This window comes from Astyanax mexicanus, chromosome 1, assembly GCF_023375975.1.
Source record: "Astyanax mexicanus isolate ESR-SI-001 chromosome 1, AstMex3_surface, whole genome shotgun sequence".
Taxonomy (NCBI): domain Eukaryota; kingdom Metazoa; phylum Chordata; class Actinopteri; order Characiformes; family Acestrorhamphidae; genus Astyanax; species Astyanax mexicanus.
Window position 1 is genome coordinate 104,947,627 of NC_064408.1, and position 20,232 is coordinate 104,967,858.

General features: G+C 38.0%; 1 protein-coding gene across 1 annotated transcript in view; it reads right to left on the reverse strand.

Annotated features, from left to right (window-relative positions):
* The window catches only part of gli3 (GLI family zinc finger 3), a 174,694-nt gene that overhangs the window by 22,783 nt on the left and 131,679 nt on the right, over nt 1–20,232 (reverse strand). The window contains exons 7-10 of the mRNA XM_022662267.2: nt 17,628–17,826; nt 11,832–12,042; nt 6,580–6,693; nt 2,796–2,936 (exon numbers count right to left, since the gene is read on the reverse strand). Coding sequence (XP_022517988.2) covers nt 2,796–2,936; nt 6,580–6,693; nt 11,832–12,042; nt 17,628–17,826 — 665 coding nt within the window. The remainder of the gene's footprint in view (nt 1–2,795; nt 2,937–6,579; nt 6,694–11,831; nt 12,043–17,627; nt 17,827–20,232) is intronic.

A 20,232-nucleotide genomic window follows, 5' to 3' on the forward strand; every position in this document is an offset into this window, starting at 1 on the left:
ATACTGCTCCAAACCTTGACACTAATGTATGTCACAGATGTGGATTTTTTTTTAAGTTCAACAAAAACTACACTTTAAACACTTTGTGTTCAACCAATCTGTGAAAATGAAACCACAGAAGTGGTGGGTCGCAAATGCAGTCCCAGAGCCTATTACCAAAGAGAAAAAGATAAGACCCTCATCCATCGCTCTGCTGCTGAATTAGAGGGGAGGGACCCTGTTCTAAAATGTTTTTATTAGCATGTCTGTTCAAAGCAGCCTATCAAATAACAGAAGCAAATCAGGAAGGAAAACATGAGGAGATGTAGTGCTTTGTGGATCATCAATGTCTGATTTGTTTGTAGTTTGTTTGAGCTGATGTTGTAATGGATACAGTGGCGCTAATGGCTACTGGTTAATAAAGAACGCGGGGAGTATTAACTCCAGCTGAGCTGATTAGGAAATAACTCAATGTGATATATGAATGGGAGGGTTTAGCTTGAACCCAGAAAACATTTATCACCCACACACTCTTCTCCCCCACCCCCTCACACACACACACACTGCTCTCAGAAACGGCGGCAAGAAGTTGTCAAGATCCTCAAGCTTTGAGCACGGGCCTTCAAACGCGTGAGGCAGGCCATTCCCAGCTCAGGATATCAATTATAGATAGGGGTTAGCATGGCCGCTTCGGATTGCCATGTCAGAGTGCGGATAGACAGCCGTGAAGAACGGAAGATCTTTCTATCCGATGTGTGCCTGTGTGTGTGTGTGTGTGTGTGTGTGTGTGGTGATGGTGTACTTGTTTTTGTACACCTCCAAGGCAAAAATGTCCTGACTTTGTAAGAAAATCTAAGAAAAACTAACAAACAAAAAAAGCACCTGATTGTGTAAAGTGGTGATGAAAACCTATTGCTTTTTTGGATACTGCGAATAATTTTAAAGGGTTAACTTTATGGTCATCCCTTATGAGAGCTTTATAACATATATCACTGAATAACACAATCATAAAGCAGTATGTGGCTATTGTAAAACAGCATTATGTTGCTAATCTGAATAAAATAAGATGTTTTATGACAGTTTTTTATGAGTTTTAAAACTTAAAGCTAATAATTGCAGTGCTTATGTTAAACAAAAATATAATTTCTTAAACAAATAGCATACTATTGTAAAACCTTATTTTTTTTAATCTATACATTTTTTTTTCACAATATTAATGCAATGAAAACTGTATTTCAGATGGATTGACCTCTGTGCTAAGTCAAAAAAATAACCACATGAAGAATTGAGGTCAATTTTTCCCTATTTTAACGTTTATTTATTTACCTCCCTGTCACATGACCTTATATTACAATATCTGGACATAAGGGGCCTTCAACTGACATGAGACCCATTCCTTCAGTATAGGAATAGTAGTAGTTTTGTATTTTATTTTAGAAATATATACTGAACTCTGTGATATAAGGTGTTCTTAAACATGCCACAGTCTTATCAATATTTTATGACAGCTTTATAACAGTGTTTAAAACAGAACAAACACCCATTTCTTCTTTTGTTTTGAAGCTCCTAATGTCAAGTCAATGTTATTTAACTCGGAAAATGGCCTTACACATAAATTACAGGACAGTTCTGACCTTAGACATTAAAGTACACAATTTGCTCATTAGATATGCTAAGCAAGAGTTCTGTATGTGCTATAACTTTATATCTTTATGTACAGTAGCTATGTATGTAACCTAGGTCATTCATTGTATGTAGCATCTATGTATGTGTTCTAACATAGCACAAAAACAAACCCGTGTGCTTGTGTGAGATTGTTAGTGTGTAAGTGTGTGTGTTGGCTAAAAGTGGACTGAGTGTGTGTTGGGAGGAGAGGTGCAAGTTTAAAGGAGGCACACACTGGTGTGGTTTCACTAGCGGTGAGCTTTCATGTCTGAAGAGGTGAGTGTCTTTCCACTCCAGCCTGGAAAGTGGCTGTGACAAATGGGGTGTCTGGAGCAAAGTGTGGCTGGTGTGTGTGTGTGTATGTTTGTGTGTGTGTGTGTGTGTTCAGCCTTGACCTCTCTGAGCTCCTAACCTGCACTTCAGGTTAAGTGAAATAGAAATGGATCAATATAGGCAATATAGTGAGAGCGCAGGACCTCGATTTGGATTTTTGTGAATGCATATTGTTACTGTAATGTAAAAACCTTTTATCTCCATTTCTGTTTAAAGTTATGAACTATAATATGAATCTGATAGTTGCTCTCAATATTGTATTAGAATTTCCTGATGCATGCTCCAAAAAGTCTTGGAAGAAAATATTTTTACATTGACATCTATTGACATATACGATACAAGATAAATGCAAGATAATGGACAGAGAAATACAGCTCTGGAAGAAAATAAGAGACCACCTAAAATTGTGAGTTTCTTTGATTTTACCAAACTGAAAACCTCTGGAATATAATCAAGAGGAAGATGGATGATCCATCAAACCAAGCTGAACTGCTTGAATTTTTGCAACAGGAGTGGCATAAAGTTATCCAAAAGCAGTGTGTAAGACTGGAGGAGGAGAATGTGCCAAGATGCATGAAGACTTATAGATTAAAACAACAATGTTCATTTTACTCAAACATATATCTATAAATAGCAAAATCAGAGAAACTGAAGTAGTCTCTAATTTTTTTCTAGAGCTGTATGTTTTTTCTTCTTCTGTAAAAATGACATTTCGGAGCTAAGCGATTTCTGCATGACAGCGATAATATGTGTGAGCATTTTTCACGTGCCTGTGTTTATATATGTGTTCATGCATGTGTGATTTTGTGTTTTCTCACATGTACGAGCTGCTCCTGTGTGTCGAACTCTCTGCAGCAGTTCTCCCAGTGGCAGTTGGTTTCGTACACCACCTCCGGCTCCTGCTTCCCTTCTTCCTTCTCTCCCTCTTCTTTCACCAGCGTCATCCCATCTGGATGATCCTGCACCAGCATTCAACCAGGAGCACACACACAAACACACATGAGTGGGTCAGGGTCATAGTTAGTAAGACTCAACTGTCACTGCTGTCACTAAAATTCTTCTTATTTGAGTTATAACATTAGGAGTAATGCACTTTCAGTAACACCGTGCCCTGCTTTGCTCTTGTCTTATTTAATGTTAACATTTTTTCTTTATGTATTTATTTCTATTAATGTATTTATTTGATACGTGGAAATGTTAATACTGTAAATGTTAGAGTTACAATATTATTTGAACAGATATCATAGAAAGGAACGACCCATCACCAATGGCTGTTGGGTTCTTTACCAGTCACTACACATATATAAAATACATATAACCTGTAAAAACCCATACTCATTTCTAAATATCGACACAAATTAAAACATTTAATCAGATAAATTCAGTGAGCAGCTCATTTATGTTTGTTTCTTAATGCCTGTCAATATTTTAGTTAAAAATATGATCAAACGAATGACACAACAGCAGTTTCGTCTTATTATTACTATTGTTTCCTACTAGTATACTATCTATTATAAACAATCATACTCTTTTAAAAGGAGCCAGTTTTATCTGCAGGACTAACCCAGCACTCCTACATTCAGTTAATAAGGTAAGATGAACAAGCACACATTCACACGCTGTCCTTTTAGAATGTCTTCAAAAGTTATATGTCACTTAGGAACTTTATGAGTTAAAGTGAAGGATATAGTACTGTAAGAAATTTTACACAGCTTTTAAAGGATCTGTGACACACATATGTCACCATTGATTATTTTGGGATAAGTAAAGGTGCTACAAATGGTTCTTTGAGTAATACAAGGAGAGCTATGGTTACATTGCATTACTGGCTGATAACGGCACTCATAGAACGCCTCTCAGACACATTGCAGGTTAGGAACCAACTGTGGTATAATTGTATTTATAGAATAGAACGCTGGAATGGGAGGAAGGGCTTCAGACATGTTTCTACTCCCTAAAAACGTTTTAATGAACATGTACAATTTGGGGCCATATTTTAGCGATTTCCAGGCACTTGCTTTGCCAAGATATGATGGTTGACTGTTGTCAGGATTCAAATTGGTCAGTGGCGCACCTGTGTTTTTCTCTGCCAAGATAGCAATACGTCAGTAATTTACACACCCATTGACGCAGATATGTAAGCGTCTTTGCTATTTAAATACTGCAGGCACAAAATAGACTGTTTGCAGGGTGCAAGATGGCAATGAGCCTTGCGCAGAGGGTAAGATAGGTCCATTATCTTTTTAAAAAGGATGGTTTGTTTATGATCTGATCTACCGAAAGAGAAAGTAAGAATAAAAACAAGTGCAAATATCCTTTACAGCCCATATTGTACAAATAATTTGTAATTCCTTCGTAAAATCTAGATTAGAGTCTAGATTAATGGTGAGATGTGAGATTTAAAGCTAGCAGGAGGTGCACTGGAAAGAGTGAAAATAAAAGTCTAAGTTAGTGCCGCAAGAATGTTAAATTTTACAGTTTAAGAGTCTTAAACAAGTGGATGTTGAGTTCTAAAGTTCAGCATGATTAACAGGGTTAAGTTATAAGCAACTGTCACCCACAAATCTGCATCAGCCCTACAGCTCCACAGTGACTGCACACTCCTGCAGTCGCAGCCTCACCTTATGATCTGCAATAAAGTCCTGAGCTTCAGAGCGGAAACGTGTCATTAAAACTCTCATTTCTATTTAAGCAGATATATATACACGAGGCTCAGGGGGCAGACATTTGAGGAATCTAACCCGTGTTTGCTCCTACGGGCGGCTACATTAGTACGGACATTTTTCAGTGTCGTGTTAAAACATGTGCAGCAGCCTGCGGGCTGTTTACATATATCAGTCTGGGATTCAGTATTTACAGCTATGAGTAGAGGCATATAGACAGGGTGAATCATAGCCTGAGAAATCGTGTGAGTTTAGAGGATGTGGGCTGTTATTAGAAGCAATATTAGTTTACTATTAAGGCAGAAGAGTTTGGGAATATTATGATAAACATCTCTTAACAAATGTATCACAATATGATGGTAATTATGAATAAAATTAATAAAGGCATGCTTCCTGACTACTGTTGTTGCATATTAAAATATTAAAATTATTATGTTATTAATATTAAAGTATTATGAACATCAATCTGACAGAAAGAATTTCCAGTATAAAAACAAACTATTATTTATTTGTGAAGATATTAAGTAATCAATTTATTGATGTTACCACAAACAAACACACAACGCATCTTGTGGTTAAGTGGCAATTATCAATACCCTAAGTAAAGTATACAGAGTGTTTATATATTTTAAAATTGGTTAATATCTCAGAAAGATAAATAAATATATTTTGTTAACATTCGTTTTCATTATGTTAAAATCTCAAGTAAACAAGTAATTATTTGGTGAAATATTGCAAAATCTTGAGGTCAAAGCGTTGAGACAATAAGTAATTACTTGGTTAAAATATTGCGAAACCCTTTTTAAAATCTTAAAAAAAAAACTAATTAGTTGGTTGAAGTATTGCAAAATTCTATTTAAATTTTAGAGAAAATAAGTAATTTTTTGGTTGATATACTGCAAAATCATATTTTTTTATTTTTGAGAAAATAAGTAATTGCTTGGTTGTAATATTGCTAAATTCTATTTAAATTCTTGAGAAAATAAATTACTATTTCTGTGAAATATCACAAAATCTCTGGCAAAATCTTATAACAATAAATAAAAATGTCAGCAAATCATAAATAAGTAAAAGTGTTTTGTAAAAAAGATTTAAAGGTTTGAAACTAAAGAAAATGTAGAGGGAGAAATATATTAGACAGAAATATGTCACTTATTGACCAAATTGGTAAAAAAAATTAAATAATACAAGTTATTCTTATGACAAAACAACTCTAGTACTAAAGTTAAAGCATGTACTGGTTTTGGCATTGTATCTTTCAATACTGATAAAACTTTAAATAAATGTTTTATGCACACAACACTAGTATAACCTGAGATAAAAAAAAAATATATCATACAGTCAGGGTGATATCCTGCTTTTATAATTGACTATACACTGACTGATTCAGAAAGAGCAGAAATGAGAATGGGACGAGGGAAAAGGAGCCAGGTCTCCAGTATTTATTTATAGAACTGGATAGTCAGCATCAGTGGGCTCTGTGAAGGAAAAGAGTGGAGAAACACGTTGCCTAATTTCTCTTTCATTTTTTTCATTCACTCGTGTATCTGATTAAAAGCAAAACAATTTCCTTCTGGAGCGGCACAGATCGGCTGTGCTTATCGCATCGTCGGCAGAGCCACAGCACGCCACCGAATCAAACGCATAAATAAATAGTTTTACACTGCCTCGCGTAATTGGCCTCCAAGCTTTCCCTGTGTGAGTGTGTGTGTGTGTAAGTGTGTGTGTGTGTGAGGGCTGTGTGTTTGTGGGTGGGGAGTGGGTGAAGTGCCTTGCAGCTGCATCTGTGAAAGAAAGAGTGTATTTATGTGTGGTATATATATATATATATATATATGTGTGTATGGGAGCGTATGTGAGGGGTGATATTTAGGAGTGTGTATGTTTATGTGTATCAGTGTGTGTGCGTGGGTGTGTGTGTGTGTGTGTGTGTGTGTACCTGCACGCTAACAGCTCCAGGACTGGGTGGCTCGTCTTCAGGTTTCATTTTGGAGCGTTTGTGGTGCATGGGATCTCCTGTGCTGCTCACAGCCGATTCGCTGGTGGGTTTACTCTGAAACACAGACACAAACACACATACACACACACACACACACACACACACACAGTCATTTCCATTGATCTTTTTGTGTACTTCTTCGTTTTTATAGATAATGTCATTCAGTGTCAGAAATCAGAACTATTTAAGATTAATAACACTTTAAAGTGGACCCTTAAAGGAGTAATTCAGGTTTGCAGTCTAAATCATGCTGAATTAGTGTCCACAAGTTTCCATTATTTGTTTTCTTACTACATTATATGTGTTAGCAATATTAAAGCAACAGTCTGTGAGTTTTGGGGATTTGGGGAGATGTTTAGTGACCTCTCTGGTGAGAAGGTGTAACTGCAGAGAGCATGAGGAAGTGTACTCTTACGTACACTAATATTGCAAATAAATAAATGTAAATTTTTATGTTCATTTATAAAAACTGTCAAAATGTAGAGAGCAATTACATACAAAACACCTACCAGACCACACTGTTTTTAGGATGAATAGATTAGATGTTGCAGGGATGATTTTGCACTGAACCGGGACACTGATACCATTAATTTGAATATTTAATTCCCTCCCAAATCAGGAAAAATACTGCATTCAATAAAAAGAATTTGCTTTAACCTCCTAACACCTGAATTGTCTACATGGCATGCATTTTTTATTTCTCTTTGCTATTTGGGATAATTTGCACCTAAGTTATCTTAATACATGATATAGTTTCAGGGAAAAATTATGTCCACATATGAGGACTTCGCAGGAGGAAGTCGCAATTAGTAATGATGTGCAAAACATTTATTTTGTGTCTAAACACAGCAGCATTTACTGAGCGCAAAACAAAAGTAGAAACAACTATTATGCCACTTTGAGCAATATGGCTCATTTGAAGTGTTGCTTTAATACGAACACCTAGCAAAGTAAAACACAAACATTTACTGTATTAACTGTTTAGTTAAATTTCTGAACAAAATCGTTAACCATAATGTTTTTTTCTCTTCTGCCACCACTAGGTGACAGTATAATGTCCTCATAAGAGGACACCAGGCCCTTGTAGAGTGAAATTTAGTACTGTGGTCTAGACAACCCAAAATATGTGGACGCCAGGTCCTAGGAGGTCAAAAAGCAGACATCAAACATGTTCTAGCTGATTAAAAATGCTTAAGGTAAGGAAACAGTTGTGTAAACAGATTTTTCATTAAATTACATCTCTAAGAACAAGCTAACGGAAGTGTATACAGGAGCTAAACATAGGCATGCCCTGACATTGATCGCCTTTTGGACTTTCACAGGAAGTGCACTTACAGTAGATAAACATCAAACATTTAACTTAACCTTCCCCCCATGAGCAGGTAAACTGCCCCCACCTAAATATATAGTACATTTCTGCACTTATCCAGAAGTCACTCTTATCCAGGGTGCTTAGTCATTCACTTATCATTTCAAAGGCAGCTTTGGTAGACCCCAAATTAAATGCACTCTACTATTAAGAGCTCTAAAAAGAGGTGGGTCTTCAGCTGGTGTTTAAAGATAGCAGGTGATTCTGCTGTTTGGATTATCCAGGTCTGCATGACTGTGTTCCATGCATTCTAAGAGATGATGGGTCAAACTGGGCATTGCTTGAAGCATGAAGGGCTATTGGAACCGATAAGGTGTTGATCATATCCATCAGTTAGGAAGGAGCTGGACCATTTTTGGCTCTGCAAAAAAACACCTGTCTAAAATGTATCTCATACCACCAAAGAGTAATGGTTCACCAATACATTGCGTGTGTGGTGGCCGGTTTGATGACAGGGTTGTGTGTTTGATATCTGGGTTCACTACACAGTGATATAAAAAAGTTTGTGCAACCCTGATAATTTTCATGATTTTCCTCTTAAGATCATTGCTTGTTTGGATCAGCAATTTCAGTTAAATATATCATACAGCAGACGAACACAATGACTGTATGGGAGAGTAACGCAGAAGAAGCCTTTTCTTAGCACATGCCACAAACAGAGTTGCTTCAGGTAGGCTAAAGCACATTTGGACAAGCCAGCTTCATTTTGGAATAAGGTCCTGTGGACTGATGAAACTAAAATTGAGTTATTTGGAGGGCAGTATGCATGGTGGAAAAAGAACACAGGAACACAGCATTCCAGCATTCCAAGCTGCCCACAGTAAAATTTGGTGGCTGTTCCATCATGCTGTGTGGTCAGTGCAGGCACTGGAAATCTTGTTAAAGTTGATGGTTGCATGAGGGTCGCCGGGGCTGGATACTTCAACAAGACAAGGACCCAAACACTGCTCTAAATCTACTAAAGCATTCATGCAGAGGAACAAGTACAACATTCTGGAACTAACATCTCAGTTCCCAGACTGGAATATTATTGAAAATCTGTGGTGTGTTTTAAAGCGGGCTGTTCATTTTTTAGCAACCATCAATCCTGACTGAACTGGAGATGTTTAGTAAGGAAAAATGGCCCAAAATACCTTCAGCTAGAAGTCCTCTCCTTGGAAGCTATAGGAAGCGTTTAGAGGCTGTTATTTCTGCAAAAGGAGGATCTACTAAATATTAATGTAATTTTTCTATTGGGGTGCCCAAATTTATGCACCTGCCTAATTTTGTTTAAATAATTATTGTACACTTTCTGTAAATCCTATAAACTTCATTTTACTTCTCAAATATCACTGTGTTCATCTGCTTTATGATATATTTAACTGAAACCAATACTTTATAAAGGAAAATCATGAAAACGATTAGGGGTGCCCAATTATTTTTAATACCTTCTTCACTAGAATGAACTAGATTACTCTGTAGAGCTTTTCATAAGGCTTAGCCTTTACTACTCTTAGTAAGTTCTCACAGCTTTCTTCGGGCATCATCATTGGTCCTTAAGATATGCTCTTTACATACTGTATCAAAATAAATCCAACATGAAGGCATGAAGGCATGAAGAAATAATATACAGCTCTGGAAAAAAATAAGATAATTTCTTTAATTTTACCAAAATGAAAACCTCTGGATCATAATCAAGAGAAAGACGGATGATCAAAAGCCTTCAAACCAAGCTGAACTGCTTGAATTATTACACCAGGAGTGGCAAAAAGTTATCCAAAAGCAGTGTGCAAGACTGGAGAACATGACAAGATGCATGAAAATTGGCATTAAAAACTAGGGTTTTTCCACCAAATATTGATTTCTGAACTATTTTTTTTCAGAGCTGTATTTAACTGTTTTTGACTTAAGAAAAGTTTTAGGTGTTTTAGTTTTTCCTGATGTTAAATTCACACACCTTATCTACTGTATACTTAGGTCAGGGCTATACTGTCCACAAGACCACATCACCTCTCCTACTGCAGCAGTGTTACTTCTCAACTACAGACCATTAGAAGATACACCAAAGCAATAGAGCACATAGATCTAGCACTTCCTCCATCTGTCAGAGTGAGCAATACTCGGTTCCTTCATGCTTTCTCGTTAATTGTTCTTTTATGACCACGTAGAGAGACAAATGTCCCGCTCAGCCCTTCGATTACAGGGGCTGCAGCTGTGAACGGGGTGAGCCGGGGGGAAAATGGATGGCGTCCAGTCGGGACAGGAGAGAGGGATTTTTAAACAGCTGCGGAAGAGCGATCGGCTTTGGGAAAGAGTGAGGGAAACCTCATCCGCCAACAGACCAGAAATGGACGCTGTAGCTATCAGCCAAGCGACAAAATAAAATTCAGATCAATACAAACGCAGAGAAAAATCACTTATCTACTTGAGCGCAGATGTAATCCACCACACGCAGCAAGTAAAAATGGGGCGGAGGTGACAAGGGGAGAAGGTGGGACACTTTTACATCCATCCTTCAGAAGAAAAGATGAGCAGTGGACCCGACACTGATTAATAAGTGGAGCAGTGGGAATTCTGCTGCTACCAAAGTGGCTGTTCCTTCTCAACAACAACAAAAAAAGGCCTGAAAGGCAAGCTTGGCACATCAGGACACAACACTACGACAACACATAGACACAGCACCTGCTTACACACACACACACACACACACAAATCTCAGTGGGGAAAACTCCCAGGGGGCCTGTACGAGGGAGGGCTACCTGCCTTCACACACTCTGCTGTTTATATGGTGCTGATGTGTTGGTGGTACATGTTTTCAGAGAACACCCACAGCCATAAACAGCTCAAGACTAAAAGATAAACAACTGTACAGAAATGGATGTTTGTTTCAGCTAATTTTGACTTGGTAAAAACGTAAAATAGACCAAGTACTATGGCTACACAACTAATTGCTAATTATTCATTATTGCGACCCTTTCTACACAATTATACCACATTCGACTGGAATATTGCTCTATTTTCTGAGCGGTTTTACCAATAATAGTTCCAGATAACTGTTTCTGTGGGTGTAAGTGGAGTTATGAATATAACTTAATTTGGGAGATTGATCCACACCCTTGCTCCTCCCGTTCTCCAAATATTAACCGTCACTTCCTCTATACCTGCATTCGAACCACTTCGCACCCACCTCCTCCCCATCTTCCTCCTTCTTTCATTCTCTCTTTTCTCTTCCTGTATCTCTTTTTGTGAGGGGCTTTAGCTTTATGCTTCCCAGCAAAGTTGCCCTGAACTCAAAACCTCTGAGTTTGCCCTCCCCTATTTTTATTCCAGTTTAAGGGCGTTGGAAATACTAGCAAAAGCAACATTACACATTTTTACATAAAAGCAACATCTTCAAAATCATTGTTGCTTTACTTATACGTAATAGGGAGAGAAGTGTAGCGTTACTTTGATGAAGTGAGCAGGACAGTGTTAATCAGATCCTAAGTTACATTTTATTCCACATACTTTTTGCATACTGCTACTGTGACACTCTGCTTGTTCAAAAATGCATGTGAAAAGCATGTCCTTAAGTGGCTGCTTAAATCACAAATTACATTTCCTGAATATAGGAAGACCCCATGAGCAAGAAAATGAATTCTTACATAATACAGATTTGAATGCAAAAGAAAGAGTACTGTATTAAAAGTTATTTCAAAATGTACTGTTATAAAAATAACTTGGTGCCTTAAAACAGCATTTGAGTACTATGTGTGGTTATAAATGTGTGTGAAGAATATTTCACACTGGTTCAAGTGTGGCTCAGCCTATCAGGTGGTAGAAGAGGAACTGGGTTATGAATCACCTGTGAGTCAGTGGAGCCGGTGGAGCGCTCTGTGGGGCAGAGACTGGACGGGGTGATGCCTGCCACAGGTCTCTGGGTGGCGAAGGCAGGAGCAGAGTGGATTAGGGGAGGACTGTGTCCAAAAGCTGAAATGCCCGGCGGCCGTCCAATCAGCTGCTGATGCATCTGCAGTGCCACTGGGGTGGGCGGGTAGGCGAAACTCAGCGCTGGACTACAGACAGAGAGAGAGGAAGAGATAGAGAGTTTAATAAGAGGATGAAAACCATAAGTTTAAACAAAAAATAAGTGGTGGCATGAGAAGAGAACAAATTAATTAAAGACGTTTTTACTGGAATTTACATCAACAGTTTATTATTACTTTATTAAAACCATATTACTTCCCTAAGGATTAATGGCAGTGGAAAATCTACAGAGTCATGCATATCATTCTGATTAGCTCTATGTCTCTGAGGACCCCCCCCCCCCCCCCCCACACACACACATGCAAGCATGAAAAAATGGAGCCAAGGGACTTTAGGCAAATTCCTCAGTGAGGACATTCATCACATCATACTGTAAGATGCTAATATGCTCTTTAAAATAAAGGTGATACAAAGGGTTTTTTTGTGTGACGCCATAGAAGAAATGCTTTTTTTGCATAAATGAACCACTTATGTTGAAGACCCTTTAAAATAGTAAAGAACCTTTACATCAACTAAATAACACTAAGTTATATCAGTAAATAAATCCTAATCCTAATCAATGTTGTAGACATGCTTTTTGAAATAATTTTTTTTTTTGACAGAAAATACCAATTTCCGCCTACTGAAACATACAAAACACCCCACTTGCTGAAAAAGTGAATGAAAAAGGTGGGGAAAATAAAAGTTTCAAAAGAGGAAACAGGAAATACAGTGGTGGACCTATAATTCTGCTTTCCTGTACCAGTGAGTGGCTGTATGTTACTCTCAGGCCTATTTAATTTTATTTACCAATTAAACCCATCAAAATCACACAACAAAAACATCTGCTTCTAGGTAAATATTTTTTAACAAGACTCCTTACTTTTGTTTGGGATTTTTAGACTCTCTGTTTTTATTATTTGATCACTATCAGGCTACATAAGGGATCATAATTTTGATACTAGACCTTGATGTCTACTACAATTCAAATCTGTAGTTAGACAAAAGGCTATATATAGCCATGATTATAGCTTTAAAATAATGTGTCCTACCATGTGTTCTGCAGTGAATCTTTAGTAGTATGATGTATAATAATTATACTATATATGTTACTGTGTGTTTACTATATATAAATGAGTAAATATTTTTTTCCTATTTTTTTGTGTACACAAGTACAGCCATTTACAAGTACAGAACTGTCCTATTTTTAGGGGTATTATATCACTAAATACTAAAAGCTTTGACCTCACACATCTGATGTTTTGACAGTTGGTGGAGGCTTAATGTGGCAAAAATGTAAAGGGCAATTGTTCCTTGAAAGAATAAAAAAGAATGAAGACTGCTTGCACAACAATAAAACAAGTGTTCATCATCGTCATCATACACAATTATCGAAATGATCAACACTGTTAAAGAATGTGATTATATTTAAGAATATAATGTGTTGTAGTATTAAAACTGGTAACTGTCCTATCCCTACTACATAATGTATTTAGTATTGAAGGTCTGAATTGAAGTGTAATATCCGTGCATCACTTATTCTCTCTATAGTCGTGGATCTGGCTCTAAGTGCAGCTCCCCGAGGCTCCACTGAGGAACACTCTTTCATCCATTCATGGTGAGCATTACGGCCCGCTCTCGCTGCCTCATACGTCTGCTAATCTTATTACGCGGCGAGAGGAAATCAATGCAGCCGGACGCTGCAGCAGGCAGCCCGCTGTCTCATCGCTCATCAGCCGGTGTCCCCACACACTCCAGGCATGACTGATCAGCGCAGCTCTGCAGATCAGTGATCAATCGGCCCGGCCGGGGGCCGCCGGCCTCTCTGCGCTTTTGTTTCTCTCGCTCTCGTTCGTTCTCTCGCTCTGCGCCGATCTGGTAGGGAGACAGTGCTGTGACAGCCTGACTGACACATCGCCGGGGATGCTGGGAGATTCTCGGGCCCCCGGCCCTCAGGAGCAACTTACACACTGGGCGGTCCAGAGGAAAACTTTCCTTTACTTCTTGCATCTCTTAAGTATTTGACCCCGACCCTGTATCTACGGCAAAACATAACAGCAGACAACTCTACTGATTTATCTGCTCTTTTCCATTAAAACCTGACTGCTGTGCTGCTGTTTGTATTAAGAATTATTACGGTTACTCAAAAACCTTCTATCTTCAAGATCGCAACTTTACAGGAGAAAGAAAAAAAACTTCTTAATTTTCAGTAGAAGTCTATGTAAAATTATTATATTTCAGGTCATTTGGAGCCTTTCTATTGGTCCATTCATTGTGACATTCTGACACAACAACAAAAAAACAACTGACAGATACTGTTAAAAAGTCAAAACCCCACAAAAATGTATATGTTTTTTAGTTTTCTACTTTTTGAACAAGATTTAATAAAACTAGGGAAAAACATCACACAATACACTCTTACATATAAAGGTGCTGCGAAAGGGTTATGAGCAATTTCATTAAAAAAAAAATGGTTTGAGTGTAAACCTATCAAAGGCTTAAAAATCCATCACTTGATTTAAAGGTTCTTTACCAAATTAAAGGATCTTTACATGCAAAAATATTTCTTTATGGAACCAAAAATCATTTTTTTCTATGGCACTGCTCAAAAAAGTCTGTAGCATTGTTTTATAAATTCTCTAGTTAAATAAAACTAAAATAAATGCACAGTCAGACTATGCTCAGAACATACCACAGTGCATCCAATAATAAAGGCAGTGTTTTGTATATTCAATGTAATGATAAGTACCGTCCTCCAACTGCCAATTCATTTTACTTGGTATAAGTAACCAAACCTTTACATAAAGTAAAGGAGCCAATGTCACTCTCTCTAAATGCATTGCTGGTGTTGGGTTTAAATTGGGTTAAGACTGCAATGTGATACTGATACATAAAAAATGCTTTGCTACACAAAATGCAGGTAAAAGAGCTTAAAAAAAGCTGTGCTGTACATTTTAGCATCTACTCAGCTCCAACTAATCAGAAGAAAAGGAAATCTGTCTTTATGGAGATTGAATACCCTGTAATTGAGTCTTAGGGGGCTTATTGAGTCTTAAAATGTAGCCATCATCCAATGAAAGTATGTTAATAAAACGCTTCGATTAGCTACACAAATCAACTGCATGTCATTGATTAACACTCATATCAATATCCCTCCTGTGCCTATGCTTAACAGTTCATCGTTTTCCAATCAGGGCCCCAATGTCAGAATGACAACAACAGCAGTATTGATAACTATATATTTTACCAAAGTAAACAGAGTTAACCAGTAAAGTAATCTTTAATCACATTTCAGAATTATGCTGTCAGCCTATTATTAAGAAGTTTAATTGCTGTTTCACAGTTTACACTCACATTTGGTCAGGACAGGAGTGTAAAATCTACAGGACCTCGTCCTGAAAAACTTTTATTATTGTTTAATATTCAAATGCTTTCTTCTGAATGCAGAAAACCAGCCCATGAGAGGCGCCACCATCCTTTTTGGTCCCTATCTTTCCCTTGACTCTCTCTCTTTCCCATTAGAGCGCGTGTTAGTGTCCTCAACCCGGCCCCATCCTCCTCCCCCTGTCCCCCTCTCCGCGACCCTTTCATCCGTCATCCCCCCATCCGCTCCCCCTTTTCCAGCGTGAGCGATTGCGTGGCGGCGGTGGCGGGGTAGAGCGCTCCTGCACTGATGGAGGGAACATTAATCAGGTGATGCATATCAGAGGGCCAAGTGCGAGGGAGGAGGAGTGGAGTGTGTTCACACGTTTCCTCCTAATAGCGCTCGGCCTGTTCCCTCGTTTATTTCTCCGTCCCGCGTTCATTCATCACTCCGCCGCCGAGGCCGAGCCGCCGGCCGCTCTCTCATCCTCTCTTCCTCTCTATCTAACTCACTATCATTCTCGCTCTCTTCTCCTGCTGTCTTCCCCCTGCCAGTTCTGTCTGGTTTAAACACGCCTCTCTCATTAGCAAAACGCCTTCAGCACTTTATCATGGCATTTTTTCTTCATTCAACATCCTTCTACTTCTTCTTCTTCTTCTTTCTTCCGGCTTCTTTCCCTACATCCTGTTGTCCTCTAGCTTCCTGTTCCAGCTCATCCATTCTTTTTCCTCTTGTCACATTTGGTTAACTAGACTGGATACTGAAGGATGCAGAGGAACAGAACGGGAGGTACTTCATGAGTGCTGAAGTCAAGCACCTGTAAAGCACCAGCTTCAGCATTAAACCCTGATTCAAGTGCACTTAAAAAAAGTTATGGGGACACCTGCTCATCCACATGCACTGTTTCTTTTCAAATCAAGGATACGGTCTCTAGTATCCAATAGTATTATTGGACAGTTGCTGTGAGGATGATGATGAGCACCACCTCACCTCATCCCTAATATACTGGATGGAGCCCCATCATTTCATAGAACACATTTCCACTGTTCCACAGCTAAAAGCTTTTTACCACTCTAGACCACACCTGGTGTCAGACAGAAGTTTGTGTTTTTCTGCTCCAGAGAGTTCTATTATAGTGTCAATACGACTAGATAAACTGTATTAGTGTGTGCATTTGCACATCTGTATCAACAACAGGAGCAGCATTAAGTAGCTGAATTAGAAGGGTAGTCTTGCGCAATATGAAAATATTTGATTGTATTTTAAAGTAAATTTTGTGGCAAAAATGTTATGCAAAAAAAAATAAAATCTGCAATCAAGAATTAAAAGGAAAAAGTGTATGTTGCACATTCAAAAAATACTTAGTTACTTCATTATTCTTTGCAGTTATTTGAAAACCCTTTCGGTTTGGATTTTGCCAGTCTTTGCTTTCATTTTTGTGTTTTTGTGAATTTTCTGTGGATTGTTGTGGATTTTGCTGCTAAAGACTTTTTTGCCTCTGGAATCTTTCGTTTGCTTCAGCTTAATTTTTTTGCCTCTGAGGTTTGGCACAGTATAGTTTTCACGGATGGGCGGGGTTTAAAAGAAGGTGTTCACATTGAATCTTCATTGGTCACCTGATTTTTGACTGACAGGTACCCTGAAGCCTTGTCTGAGACCTACCAGCTTCAAGCTTTCTTCCAAACCTGGTGCAGTGAACGGGTTCCAGTGCACAGAAGCAGCAGGATATTTTTTCCAATCAAATTTCATACAAATGTTATGTTTAATGTTTAATGTAATATTTATTTTCTAAGTAAAATTTTTAAACTCATATTAGAGAGGTGGTTATGCTTAAACAAGGCTAGTAACCTAGTCATAAAATTCATTCCATAGTAACATAATATGCTTTTATAGTATACTGTCTCCACTGGCCTTACTATAGTTGTTTATATTTATACTGATTAAGGTATAGTATAGTATGGTATATGAACTATGACATTTTAATTAGTTGCTACTGGTGTTTTTGTCTAAATTTAAAAAATAGCACAATGCAAACAATGTATCATGACTGCCTTTAAATATTGTTAAATATATAATTATTGCAATACTCCCATCCATATGGGCCACAAACATTTGAACATATAGTGTATATACATGCAGGCTGCTGTTTGCATGTGTATGAAGTTTAAATTATGATTAAAAGCATGAGAGTCTCAAACATTATTCCTTTCACATAGATGAATAATAACTATATGTTAATACTGAGCTCAGTAAAGATGAGGTGGTGAGTACCTGATGGTTCCAGCAGACAGGTGGCCGTAGGAGCCGCTGGTGGAGGTGCTTGGCCGTGAGCTGTTCAGGATGGTCACGAGCGAGTTGGGCGAGGTGCGGATCATCGTCTGCAGATCAAAGCTGGAGTCTGAGTGAGGGGAGGGCAGGGGACGTTTCCGGTTTGGACGGGCCAGTAGCCTCGGACTGGGGAATCGAGAGCCTGAGAGATTCAACAGAGAAAGATTCAAACTTTATCAGGCTCAAATATGAATCGTATACTTCACTTCTATGAACAAAGCCTGATGATGTGTCTCTGTGGCTTTTACAAAATGCACCCCTCACTGTAGCATTCTCACCAGTGCTCAGTGTTTACACACAGACTAGACACTTCTTTTTTTTTACAGTCAATTTTACAATTTCTACAGTCGTGGTCATCAATATTGGCATCCTTGCATGTTTTTTAGAAAAACACACCAAAATTCTAGAAAAGAGATGTAAGAAATTGATTTATTCATGGTTAAACTGATCCCAGTCATTATTTAGATAATTTATTAAAAAAAGATTAATGGCACAGGAACTAGTTAGCAAACCACATCCCATGATTGCTGAAGAATGCTGTAATCACCTTATAAGGGATATGCATGTGGTGCCTCCTACATTTACAAGTTGACAAGTTGTTGTGATTCGTGCTAGAGTTGCTTAACTGTTTGCACGGACAGTTCTAACCAGACACAGTAGGCCAGGATCATTATCAGCCACTGTGCTGTCCACTGTGGGTGGTAACGCCTTCTGTGACACTGCAGATCAGTCCCATCCATCTAGCATTTACTAGGAGCCCTTTTTGCTCGAACTCTGATAGTTAACTCCACCTTACCATAAGCATACCTCACTCACAAGATAACACCTCACAACTTATGTAGGTGTGTGTTTGTATCCCACCAATCCCATAACTTTTGGCATGTCCATGTACTTTCACTTCATATAGATTTTTGCCTTACCATAAGCACACCTCACTCACAAGATAACACCTCACAACGTATATAGGTGTGTGTTTGTGTCTCATTTATGACTTTTGGCATGTCCACATACTTTCACTTTATCTAGATTTATCCCCTGAGGCAATTTATATGATATTTTATATATATATTGGTCAGAAAATATGACATAACTGAATTACGTTTCTTACTAAAAACAATTTAATACAGTATAATCAATACAAAATAAAAGTGCCCCATGACCACATTTCATAAAACACACACATACACATACAGGAAAACACACACACACACACATAGGAAAGCACACACACACACATAACCAGTGGCGTTCTCTCACCCACGTCTGTGTCACAGCAATGTTTAATCACATTTAATTTGCTTGAATAGTGCTTTATTGGTGAATGGAATTGCAGTGGGCTGTGTTTGAAAAGCTTTCACTAGAAAGCAGCTCCGCTGAAGACAGGCCTTCCACTCGCACACAATGACGGGCATCTACAGATTAAGAAATGACTTTTGTTGTCTTTTCACTCGCGAATGTCACAAACAAGAAAGGAGGGAGAAGGCGAGAGAGGAGGGAACGAAGGAGGGGAAGAGAGAGACGCTGAGGGGATGGAGTGCTTTTGTTGTGTAGAGTGACACAATGACTTTGTGACTCACTTTTTTTTTCCCCCTCTCTCTCTCGCGCAGTTGTTTTAATTTTATCAGAAGGCAAGCAAGCAAAATAAGATTACTCACTCTCTTCCTTCTCTCCCTCTTTCTCTCACTCACTCCATTCTCCTTTGACACTTCCAGCATTTACTGCGGCTGCCATTCACATGTAAATCACTGGATAAGTATATGTGTGTGTGTGTGTGTTCATATGCTTGGGACCCCTTTTCTACATTGTCACTGTTCTGGCTTGTTCAGAACTGCGCTCAAGGGCTTTAAATGGATATGGATTTGGATGTGTGGGGCTCTCTGTCTCATGTCACACTCATGCACACACACACTTATGCACACACATGTGCCAATACACAAGGATTTCACCCTGTCCCAGCTGATGATTCAACAATATGACATCTGTTCAAAGGCACAGAATCTGAAAACAAAATCTGTACCTTTCACAGACATATCAAATCAAGCCACCTTTACATCTTAATACTTACCATTATATTGCTGGACAGTAATACACAACACTCATGTATCTTAAAATCAGTTTAAATGTCAGTTCAGGGTAATAGATTAGATAGATAGAACTACATGTCATTTTATAAAATCACACTGTGACTTAAATTTTATTTTGAAGTCATTAACAAAGTTTGGCTCATGTTTTTGTTTTATTTAAATATACTTAAAAATCAATTTACAAAGAGACAAACGTTTTTTAAAGTCTCCTTGTCTGATGTCCTCTTCATTTTAACAATTTGAAAAAACATATAAAACTTTCACTTAATCTTAAAAGTTATTAAAAGTTATTCATTGTGTACAAATTATAAATTAAATTAGAATGAAACAGTTATATGCAAATGTTCTTAAACATGCTTAATAATTTTCTAAGTACAAATACATAGAAGCAAAACATTTTACTGCATTTTATCTGAACATTTAAAGCAAAGCAATTTTAAATATTTCAGTGCCTAAATAATAAA